The 11,760-nt window shown below is 29.7% G+C and overlaps 2 protein-coding genes across 5 annotated transcripts; both read right to left on the bottom strand.

The window, feature by feature from the left end:
* Positions 1 to 1,917: 1,917 nt before the first annotated feature.
* Positions 1,918 to 5,210, bottom strand: LOC145304658 (uncharacterized). Its single transcript, XM_080146590.1, has 10 exons — positions 5,045 to 5,210; positions 4,847 to 4,963; positions 4,492 to 4,560; positions 4,113 to 4,219; positions 3,418 to 3,965; positions 3,269 to 3,343; positions 3,065 to 3,172; positions 2,922 to 2,984; positions 2,416 to 2,475; positions 1,918 to 2,068 (listed from the first exon to the last, which is right to left on the bottom strand). Exons 1-10 carry the CDS (start codon positions 5,171 to 5,173, stop codon positions 2,019 to 2,021), a joined length of 1,326 nt encoding a protein of 441 aa, XP_080002716.1. The 5' UTR covers positions 5,174 to 5,210; the 3' UTR covers positions 1,918 to 2,018.
* Positions 5,211 to 6,940: 1,730 nt separating this feature from the next.
* LOC145303942 (uncharacterized) lies at positions 6,941 to 10,291 on the bottom strand. Of its 4 annotated transcripts, none has more exons than XM_080145610.1 (10): positions 10,164 to 10,291; positions 9,666 to 9,782; positions 9,474 to 9,542; positions 9,150 to 9,253; positions 8,489 to 8,661; positions 8,036 to 8,080; positions 7,848 to 7,940; positions 7,440 to 7,517; positions 7,297 to 7,335; positions 6,941 to 7,090 (listed from the first exon to the last, which is right to left on the bottom strand). In XM_080145610.1, exons 1-10 carry the CDS (start codon positions 10,287 to 10,289, stop codon positions 7,041 to 7,043), a joined length of 894 nt encoding a protein of 297 aa, XP_080001736.1. In that variant the 5' UTR covers positions 10,290 to 10,291; the 3' UTR covers positions 6,941 to 7,040. The 4 variants fall into 4 exon arrangements, with proteins under 4 accessions (XP_080001736.1, XP_080001737.1, XP_080001738.1 ...); XM_080145611.1 differs by having other exon boundaries at positions 7,440 to 7,505; XM_080145612.1 differs by having other exon boundaries at positions 7,440 to 7,502.
* Between the last annotated feature and the right edge of the window lie 1,469 nt (positions 10,292 to 11,760).

Raw genomic sequence — 11,760 nt, 5'->3', positions numbered from 1 at the left:
ATCTGTACTATAGATCTATAGTTTCAACATTGTTTAATAATTTTATTTTTTCTGCCATTTGTCTTAAATACCTCTAAGTAAACTCTACTATGAGAGTACTAATTGTGACATTAATTTCTTTCCTTTTCCATAATTTACAAAAGTTTTCTTCCTTTCTCTCTCTCTCTCTCTCTCTCTCTCTCTCTCTATATATATATATATATATATATATATATATCTCTATATATATATATATATCTCTATATATATATATATCTCTCTCTCTCTCTCTCTCTCTCTCTCTCTCTCTCTCTCTCTCTCTCTCTCTCTCTCTCTCTCTTTATTTCTCACTCCCTATCTACCTATCTTTTCTAATTAAAATTTAAGATAAAATGTTGTTTTACTTTTAAGTATATTTTCTAATTAAGTATCAATCTAATTATCTTATTTATAGTTTTTTTCTCTTCCTTTTCACTTTCTATTTTAATACATTTATCACTTCCTCTGTAAATATATACATCCCTTCCCTTTCATTTCATCTATATTTCTATTTTTTACCTCTAATTTTTCCTCTTATATATCTACTTCTTAATCTAATTATCATATTTTTATCTATTTATTTTTCTTCATTTGTCTTTTAAATCAAAATTATTTTTTTTCTTCAAATCTTTATATTAATATTTTCAAGGTTTCGTGATTTCATTTTATATTATATTTATAAATTAGAATTAAAAAAGGGGTGGAAAATAATACGACAGGAAATCCAAAGTGATCAATTAGAATGACAAATTCAGTCAAACATAACAATGATTAATCAAGGGACATAAACTGATGGATAGATAGATTGCTATATCAGTTACTTCTGATCCCTAAAACAGCTGTAATTTTCTTTGAGCCTAAAATATGATCAGGCTATCTTCATTGCAAGAACAAAAACACAAACAATTTTTGCCTTATTCCCCAAAAATGCCTTTTTGTGCATTGAAACTGCCCCCTCTTCTTTAAAAAAAATAGAATTACGAGGGGTGGGGGGGGGCCGGGGGGGGGGGTAAATGTTTGTTTGTAATGGAAGTAATTTGAAGGATAGTCAACAATGTATAAGCAGGGCTCGGCAGCCGCGCGTAAGTTGCGAATAAGCCTCAAATTTAGATACGTTTGAAAGTTTTGCCTTATGAGGGTCGGTTTAGACTTCCATTTGATTTAAAATTGTAGAAAGTTGATTTCTCTCAGACTTACAGACGGATGACTTAAATGTGCCGAGCCTTGGCAAAAAGTTGTAAAAGGAGGAGGGGAGGGGGGAGAAATAATTGAACCAGTTATAAATTAAAGGAAAAAGGAAATGTTTTTATTAATGAAATTTTTTTTGGTTGTTTAACATTTAAGTCAATATCAACAAACACAACCAACTTCCTTCCTTCCTGCTTGTGGTAGGTCTCAATCTTGCCCAGGAAGGTGGGGGATAGGTGGAGGGGTTGTTGAGGGTTGGGGGGGGGGGGAGTACTACATTTGACTGTTAATTACACTATACCAAAGTTTTTTTATGGTCACATTTTCTTATTGATTAGCTTAGAAACTTTGGGTACTTTTATAAAATTTTAATTGGTTGGTTCATTAAGTTGAGTGTCTAAACGTTCCGATAGGTTTAATCTAGAGAAGTTATAAATTTGTCTTTCATAGTTGGGGTTTAAATTGTCTAGTGTCTTATCCCTTAAAATATTTTATTGTAGAGACACATTTCTTAAAGTAAAGTTTGAAGTTGGACATTACATTATGTAAATACAGGTCAGGCAAGATCCTTAGCAATTTCTTCCTACCTTCCTATTCCTCTAGACCATTGAGTAAATTTACCAATAGAAATTTCTTGTCTCAAAACCGAAATGTGCATACTTAGTTTTCTTTATATCTTTTCAGTAATAAAAAAAACAGCTTTAAAACAAATTGCAATAATATATCTTTTATTCTTATTCTTTATTAATCTTACATTAAATACATTCATAAATTTTTGATTATCCACAATCACATATTTTTCTACATTCTTCTTATCCTATTTTGATTTTGTTTCCACCCTTTCTTTTACCATATTTGCCACCTAAAAATTCATAATTGTGAAAAGGGATATTTTTTTAAGTGTACTTTACAAGTTAAGGTACTTAAAGAAGTGATCATTTTAATGTTATTGAAGAATAGGAATAATATTGTTTACTTATGAAGATTAACAAGGTAAGAATTTACTTTTTCATGCAATTAAGATTCCTAATAAAAATATGCAATTTGTGATGGAAAACTTAGCAATAAATGAATTATTAGCTGCAATCAAAATTACTTAAATCAAAAGTGTATTATCTTCAAAATTTAAATATTTAAAGTAAAAACTAAATTTTAAACATAATTTCCTACTTTGTTGGTTAATGTAATATCTAAATAATTTGTAGGTACCTTTAAAATTTATTTTTACTGGGGAACCATCTCCAGAACCAGAATCATTTTGGTCATAGCCTAAATTTAAAATTAGTTTAATCATAGATGCTTAGATATTCGCATAGGTTAGGGCTTTACACAGTAAAAGAAATAGTATATTCAAGGTTTTATATTACCTAGCTAAATTGTTTTCCTAAAATCTAGCCTGATAGATATTGTTATTTAAAAGAAAATAAATCTTATCAAAGCTTTGTAATATTAGTATTAGAGATACCTACAGGCATACCTAAGTATGTGGGCGAATCGACGCTATACACCGAAATTATGGTGCTTAGGACTGACAACCCATATCCATAAAAAAATACACATTGTTAGCCAAATTTCCAGCGGCCTATGCTCCCCCTGTGTAATGAAATCAGCTAGTTACTATTTTTTTACACCTGAGTACATTAGTATTAGTATGCTACTGAAAATTAAAGTTTATTTTATGAAGATCAAAAATGATCAGTTTAAAGAATTCTTACCATTATCTCCTGATCCTTTAATTCTTATTTTGCTTCCTCCCTCTCTTCGGCCATACTTTCCTCCTAGAAATTTTTTTTATGTATTTTGGTTTATTCTTAATTTTAGAAATAGTTATGATACCTAAGAATTTGAGGTAGTTTACCTGTGAAATTGATATTGACAGGTTGACCTGCAGCTCCACGGCCATGATTACTTCTATCTCTACCAATGTTTATTTCATGCCCACCTTCTCTAGAGTTGTATTCCCCACCTAAACAAAAACTTTGCAAAATCTATGTTTTTCATTTGCATTGACCATCTCCATTTGTACATACCTACACTCTTTAATGTAATGTTTGAAACATACCTACAAAATTAACATCCACAGGGGCGCCTCCCCAACCACCAGGGCATTCAGGACATGGATACTCAGGATCATCAACTAGGAAATTAATTTAAAATTTAGAAAAGCCACAAATTTGGTAGTTGTAGCAAACCAATGATGTTATTACCAACCTGATTTTGATTTTGGAGTCGAATGCACTCTGTTTGGACGTTTAGTTGGAGGTGGGTATGGTACTTCAGGGAAATCAGTAGTTGTAGATTCAGGTTCAATAGGATAACGAGTTTTAGGATAATCAGTTATGGGTACAGGAGGTTCAGTTTCAACAGGATTAGGAGTCTCTGGGTATTCAGTAATGGGTACAGGGGGTTCTGTTTCAATGGGATATTCAGTAGGTTCAGGATATTCAGTAACAGGTACAGGTTGTTCAGTTTCAATGGTATATTCAGGAGGTTCTTCAGTAGGTTCAACAGGGGGCTGTGGAGGTCCAACTGGGGGAAATGGAGGTCCAACTGGGGGAAATGGAGGTCCAACGGGCGGAAATGGAGGTCCAACTGGGGGAAATGGAGGTTCAACGGGGGGCAGTGGAGGTCTAAATGGGGGATATGTAGGTTCAATTGGGGGCTTTGGAGGTTCAACTGGAGGCTGAGGAGGTTCAACTGGGGGCTGTGGAGGTTCAATTGGGGGATATGGAGGGTCAATTCCAGGGAAGATGGGTTCTAGTTTTGATATTATAATTATTAGTTTATTGACGTAAAAAAAAATTAAATAAATATTTTAATATAGTCTTTGACATTTAAAAATAAATTTAAGATTTAGAATGCATTAATCAGTAATTATAATTCCATGTAAATATAATATCATTCCTCTTGGTGGTTTATGCATTTCCAACCTAATTCCTTTGCAAGCAAAGGCTAGAATTCGTGTTTCATCTTCAATAGTAAATTCACACACAGCTGGTCGAATATGATGACACTAAAAAATTAAATACAAATATAAAAAAAAACTAAACAATTAGTAATAAATATGATAAAAAACAGGAATCCTGAAGATATGATAAACTGATGTACATCTCCAAAAATGATTAACAACATTACCCCTTCTGTAGATTAAGATTATTGTTTGAGAAGTTTGGATACTTTTAATTTAAACCTATTGATCAAGTTTTAATAAAAGTAATGAAATGAGCATGATTATAAAACTTTGTGTACCAATATTCCTTTCTCCCTGATAAAGTAAGATATTACCAATTGTTTTATAATCAGTGTAAATTTGTATTCAGTTTTTTCACCTAGTACATCTCCGAAAAATATATCCTGGAAGCATTCAAAGAATTATCAAATCATTAATTTTAAACTTTTATACTGTGTTATAATTATATTATAAAAGTAATATAAAGTCCCTAGAATTTTGGATTTTTATTATAAGAGGCAGGGAATAGCCTGAATCATGAAGGCTTTAATCTTAAAATAAAAATACAACTCTATGACCTTAGTGAAGCTTTCCTCAAAATGAGAACTTAATCGTTCCATTAGTTATCAAAACTTTAAGCTACAGAAAAAGCCTCAATTCTTTATATGATAAGATAAATAAAAAAAAAACCTTTTGCTGAAGATGATGAACCTCATATTGAGCAGAGGTACATGTAAAAATAGTTCTCTCAAGGTATTGTACCAGATTACTTGCCATTTCCTTGTGCTTAGAAGTTATTGCTTGCACCTAGTTTAAATATTTATATTTTGCAACTTAATAGATTATCTTCAATTTTTGCAAATTTATCGGATAGGGGGGAAAATATACCATTGAAAATCCAGGTTCAACTTGAGTTTGTTTCATTCCATATCTTCTTCCAGTTCTGAAGACTATGTAGTTGCTGAAAGTAGAACATACTGCTGCTAATATACAGACAGCATGTAGAAACCTAATCATTTCACCTGAAAAAGTAAATATATAATCTTGTTAAAACATTTGAAATGATATAGTTAATACATGCTTTGTTAATGAAAATCAATGATTGATTGAAGATAATTTACATTAAATGGTCAGAATCACAGCTATATGTTTTAGTATTTTAGATAAAATATTTATATTATATTCTAAACAGTAAAATCAAACATCCATATCCTTTTTCTCAAATCCTATTATCATAAACATATTATATTACATTGTTATGGTAATAAATTTAAATAATCTTTACATGTGGCCTTTTGACAAATGAAATAAACTTGACATGATTAGATAAAGTTCTTGTTATACCTATTTTATATGCCTTATCTAACTCTAGTTGAAATTCTACCATATAAAGATGAGCAAAATGATTAAAATATATTTTACTAGGGCGGGCTACGCCACTAGAGGGGAGAGTCAAATTTGATAACCTAATTTATTATTTTAGATTTGAAAAGAATAGGTAAAAAAAAATTTGAGGTGGGGAGGAAAATTTTTATCTTTACTTTAAAAAATTTAAAAAAGAATAATTTTTGGGGGTTAATTTTTTTCTAGGGGCAATTTCTCTTGGAAGGGTTGTAGTACCCTTCCCCAAAATAGTTATAAACCTTCCTGGGACCTATGAGAAGCTACCCTGTTAAGGTGAACCCGATCAGTTCAGCGGTTAGTGAGATCCTTCGGTACAAACACACAGACAAACAGACATCCTGTACATTTTTTTTTGTATTCATTCGAACCGGTTCTCATCCATACAAAAAAAAACTATGTCTAGCATCATGTTATATCCAGCTTTCTACGAATATAAAAATGTACAATCATAAGATTAAAACCAGTTTTTATAGTCGGTTTCTTCAGCACCTTGGGGCTAAATAACTAATTTTAATCTCATTATTTTACATTCTATATCCGAGGAACGCCATTTATAATATGATGTGAGAAGTAACTAATAAATGCCTAAATTTCTTTCTATGGATGGGCTAAGAATGAGCTATCAACATTTTCCCCTCTATACAAATAAATTGTATTATATTGGATAATATGTTTATTTCTAAAACTCTAAACTTGATTTTTTAATCTATGTTGTTTTAACAATATTAATGGCTTTAGCAATACTGTATCGAGACAGTGTTTCAAAATTTAGGGATTTTCTTTCCCACTTCTACTGTAATCTCACCATGTCGTCAAATGGATGATTTTTAGACACTTTATCCCACTACCAAATATCACCAATCTTTCTTTATTCCAGAATTTTGTATTATAGACAAAAAAAAACTTTATTATAGAAGGTGATCTAACAAATTTTTATTATCAATCTGAAAATAATCTTTGTTTGTTCACAGCAATGCTGTTTGAATTTGTGTCTTAAACAGTCATACTTTTGTGTAATTTTTAAATTTAAATTTTTTTCATATCTTTTCCTATTTTAAAATTTGTTCAAAAAAAAACTCTTTATAGAATTTATTTATCATATATAGTAATGAAAAACATATCAGTTACAATTAACAAAAAAGATTTGAAATGTTTATAATTCAATATTTTCACAATATAAAATCTGTCACTGAGACAGGTGATTGAAGGATATTTTAGTAGTTCAATTTGTCTAGATTTGCAATAAAAAAGGTACCTGATCTAATGTCTTTCAGACATCAAATTACTTTATATTTATCAGATTTCAGACCAACATTAAACAGCTCCCATTTTATGTTTAATGGTATTTCAATTTGATCTATGAGAAACATTTACATGATAATAATAGGTGAAATTTTATTAAAAATATATATAAATTTTACATAAATTTTAAGTACATAAAATAATTCAATCAACTTAATTTTCACCATGGGTATCATAATTATTCTAAAATTATTTTGTTTCCTCCATTTCTCTTTCCATATTTTGCATCTATGTGGGAAACTGTATTATTTTCTTTATAACTATGATTTTTTAATAATTTGAGTATAATAAATATTTGTTGAATATTTTACAAAAAAAAGAAGCTTGCCATGAATACATTTATAGTATTTCATTTGAATAATTTGTAGGACTAATTTGTAGCAATTGTGATCACCAAAGATTTGATAAAAGAAATAATAAAACAGTTTTTATACCTTTAAAATTTATTTTCAAGGGAAAATCTTCTGAATTTTCTTGATGTTGTAAAAAAAAGTATGAATCAAGATAAAAGTTTGAACAATGATAAACATTTTTCAATATAAATATAAATAAGACTTATTATAAACTAAATTCTCACCATTCTCCACATTGTCACTTATTTTTATAATATTTCCTTTCTCTCTTCTTGTATAATTTCCTCCTGCTAAATTTAGTCCTTGTTTGAAATAAACTTATGTAATTGAAAGTATGCTAGTTTCACTTACAAAACACAAAGTAGAACACATTTATCTCTCTGTCTTGATAAAGCTTAATATTTCTATAACTGCTATAATTGTGTTTTTGTAAGAAAATACCTTACAGAAGTACCAGGGTTTCAGAATGTTATCTATGGGGATACAACCCCTCATAAAAATCCCTTGATTTTAATAAAATATGTATTTATGTAAAGTTTAGATTAGTGTAGTACAATTAAGGTGTGGTTTGGACATCATAATCTGAAATCAGGCAAATCCCTGTAAAAAGAAGAAAAAAATAGATTTTTTACCTTGAAAAGCTATCATGAAAGGTCTACTATTTCCATATTTATCCCTGCCAATTCTTATTGTGTTGCCTCCCTCCCTAGAACCATATTTTCCTCCTTAGAAAAATTAAAGAAGTTCAATCTCATCTTCTATGATATAAATAATCAATTGATCAAAATACTTATTTTTAAATTAGAAACTTAGTAATGACCTATAAAATCTATGCTCACAGGAGAATCTCCATCACCATTTGAGTCTAAATCATTTAAACATCAAAAGTATATTACATCAATTCAATAGAATAGTAGATCTAGATGGTCATGCATATGATATGTATTTTCATTTACCCTAAAATTGTACATGGGATGAAATTGCACAAGATATAATTTACACAAGAAAAGCTTTATTTTGAGAAATGTGACAATTTATAGCCTACCTCACTCATCATGTGGATGAAATGAAAAAAAAATAACTTTATAAAAAATATCTATACACTTTCAGACTAATAATATGGCTGGATTGTTCCTCCACTGTTTTCCTATTGGCTGATTTAGAGAGTGCTTATCTGGATTATATCCATTATTACATCCAGCAAATTTTTATTTAAAAGCTATTTGACAAGATAGTAAATTTTTGTCTAAGGAGCAATAAATTTAATGGTAACCTGTGGTTGAATCAACTGGTGATGAAGGTAAAGTTATGATAGGATTATCAGTAGTTTCTTCAGGATAGGGAACATAAGTAGGGGGGTAAGGATCACTAGTAGAGGCTTGAGGAAGTACAGTTGGAGAGTTTGGAGTCTCTGTAGAGAGCATAGAAGGAGGTTGGGGAGTTTCTAAGTTTGATATTATATTTACTACTAGCGGCTTTGCCCCTAGCCTCTAGGGGCATTGCCCCAAAAGGTTTGATCAAACCAAATAATCGTATTTAAGATTTAAAAGAAAAATTTTAAAAAAACATTTTGGGGGGAAGGGGGGTGGGGGAATTCAACCCAACTATTTTTATTTTTTTTTTGGGGGGGGGGGGATTTTAATTTTTAGGAGGGGTTGGGGGTATCCCACCCCCCAAGAAAATAGTTATAAACCTTCCCGGGGCCTATGAGAAGCTACCCTGTAAAGGAGAACCCAATTGGTTCAGCGGTTAGCAAGATCCTTTGCTACAAACAAACAGACAGACATCGTTCTACTTTGTATTATAAATGATTGTAAAAATTCATTAAAATGATATTTTAAAGATAGATTAATATTCAAATCATAATAAATGTTTTTGATATATTTTAAAGGTTAAAAAATGTATTAGCCACAGTTAAATACAATATCATTCCTCCTAACTGTTTTTTCATATCTAATTTTAATCCTGTACATGCAATGGACAATATGAGGTTATCATCAAAAACAACAAAGCTGCAAACAGGTTTTTGTGGTAAGCACTGCAATACAATTTATAAATTATCAAATGTTTTGGTATAAGACTAAGTTTATTGAAAATTATTATATTAAATGAATTATTCTCCTTCCATCAAGAAATGATAGACAATTATTCTCTTATTTCTGTTATTATTAAGAAAACAAATTATATTTTTAAGACATCCAACATTAGGTCTCTCAGCAAAACTGTGAAAATAGTAATTGCAAATAGATAAATATTACCAAATCTTCTATTTTCATTGTAACTTTGTACATGGAGTGTTTAGTATTTTCCATTATATTGACTCTTGTCTAAAAAATAATGGAAATGCCAATGGGTACATTGTCCTATCCAAGTGAAATTTTATTCTTCAATTGTAGGTTTAAGAGAAAACACAATAAGTTTATAAAAAATTTAAAAATTGAAAATTATACCTTTTCCTGAAAATTAAAAATCACATATGTATTATTTAGACGACATATGACAATATGGTCTTTCATATATGTTGTAAGATTTTCCAACATTTTCAAGTGTTCTTTCTTTAGTGCAACCTAGTTTAAAAAATGGTTATGAATTCAATATTATATTTATATAAATACATTTAACCTAGTGGCTAAGCTTCCAGGTGAAAGTGTCATTAACCCCCAGCAGTAAATACTTAATTAAAAATCATCATCATATTCAGTGATTACTGAGAAATAACTCCATAACTTGTTCTGATTTACAGGGACATTACTAGAAAACATATCCATCTTGCAGTTTGCTTAATATTATGCTTCATCCCAACAAACAGACATTTGTCTTCTTTGTTTTAAAGTATCATTTTTGTAGATTAGTAACTATATACAATCTACAATTTATAATTGCAATCTATCAGAGGAAATGCAAAACCTTCATTTGTCAGTAAATCAATATTTTGCATCAAAACCAACCTGGGTAAATCCATCCTCAACTTGTCTGTGTTTCATGTCATAAACACCAGTTGGAAAGACTATGTTGTTCTTGTTTGCTGAAGCTGATGCTGCAAGTATGCAGGCAATCTGCACTAATTTTAGCATTTTACCTGAAAATGTAATTTAAAACATTGAGATTTTTATCATATCTTTTTACTCCGCAGACTTAAACAAAGTTGTTATAACATTAGAAATCAACAATCAATTGAAGATTTCATCAAATATGGCCAGTATCATATCAATTTGTTTTTAGTTTTAAAGATAAACTGTTTAGTTTGTCATTCAAAACAGTGATAATGTTATAGTAATAAATCGCTATTTAGATTATTGTTCTAATCAGAAAAATGTTGAAGTGTTTGTTGTCTGTATGTTAAATATAAACAAGTAGCTGCTATGCTCCCAGAGGCCTCTAGGAGCACATGAGAGGGGGTTTGAATCCCAAGCCCCATTTTTTTAATTTAGCTTTTTTTGGGGGGGAGAAGTGGGGTAATTTTTTCTACGGACGATTTCTCTTGGGAGGGTGGTGGTATCCTCCCCCAAAATAGTTTTAACCCTTCCTGGAGCCTTTGAGAAGCTACCCTGTTAAAGAGAACCTGATCAGTTCAGCAGTTATTGAGATCCTTTGGTATAGACAAACAAAAATCCTGTTTCTTTATTATAAGGATTGTAACAAGTTAATTACAGGATACCTAGGAGTTAATCTAACCATTGACAATTAAGTTTTAAACAGGAGATGATGAGCCAAATACTGTATTGAAAATATTTATTTCTTGTCTTTGTGATGTCTTTTTTGATGCATAGTAATAACAATAATATCACAAAATCTTTTTTAATTTGTATTTTTAAGAAAGAAGGTGTATCAACTATTTTTTTTATAGCTAGCCGGTTCTTTTAGTAAGTAGTAGATGTAAAATTTTTCATAGAATTCAGATATGCAATCGGTTTTTTTGTAGACCTCTTATTTTTTAAGTAATTTAAGTTTAAAAAAAAAATTAGGTCGATTTTAAGGTACTAAAATGCAACAAAAAAAGAAAGAAAATGGTCATTATGAACAAAAATAGTAAGATCTTTAATTTGACACCTTACTTTTTCAATTCTGTCAGGTAATTATTGAAAAAATCGATTTTTTTTAACCCACGAGAATAAAAACTTTGAACTTAATTTTATTATTTCACAAATAAAAAAATATGGGTTCATATATACCTTCAGAATCAGAAAAATATTACGAATCCATTGTAAGCAAAATTGAAAAAAAAAGTTTACAATATAGTATATAAACTACAATAAAAGGAATTATATGAAAATATCATATTATATTGTACAGGCAACGTCTTAATTCTTCAATTGAGTATAAAAATGGGAAGGGGGTAAAGAGGGGGTAAAAAAGGGAAGACAATAGTGTTGTCTGAACAAAAAAAATAATTGGCCATTTCTTTAATTTTTTAATTTTTAAATTTTTTTCAATTTTGCTTACAATGGATTCGTAATATTTTTCTGATTCTGAAGGTATATATGAACCCATGTTTTTTATGTCTGTTTGAGAAAATATTTAGGTCTAAAGTTTTTATTATACCGA

The sequence above is a fragment of the Acartia tonsa genome, chromosome 13 (assembly GCF_053477335.1).
Source record: "Acartia tonsa isolate MP-2025a chromosome 13, ASM5347733v1, whole genome shotgun sequence".
Taxonomy (NCBI): domain Eukaryota; kingdom Metazoa; phylum Arthropoda; class Copepoda; order Calanoida; family Acartiidae; genus Acartia; species Acartia tonsa.
Note: the sequence above shows the minus strand (reverse complement) of the source record. Positions and strands in the feature narration are given on the sequence as shown.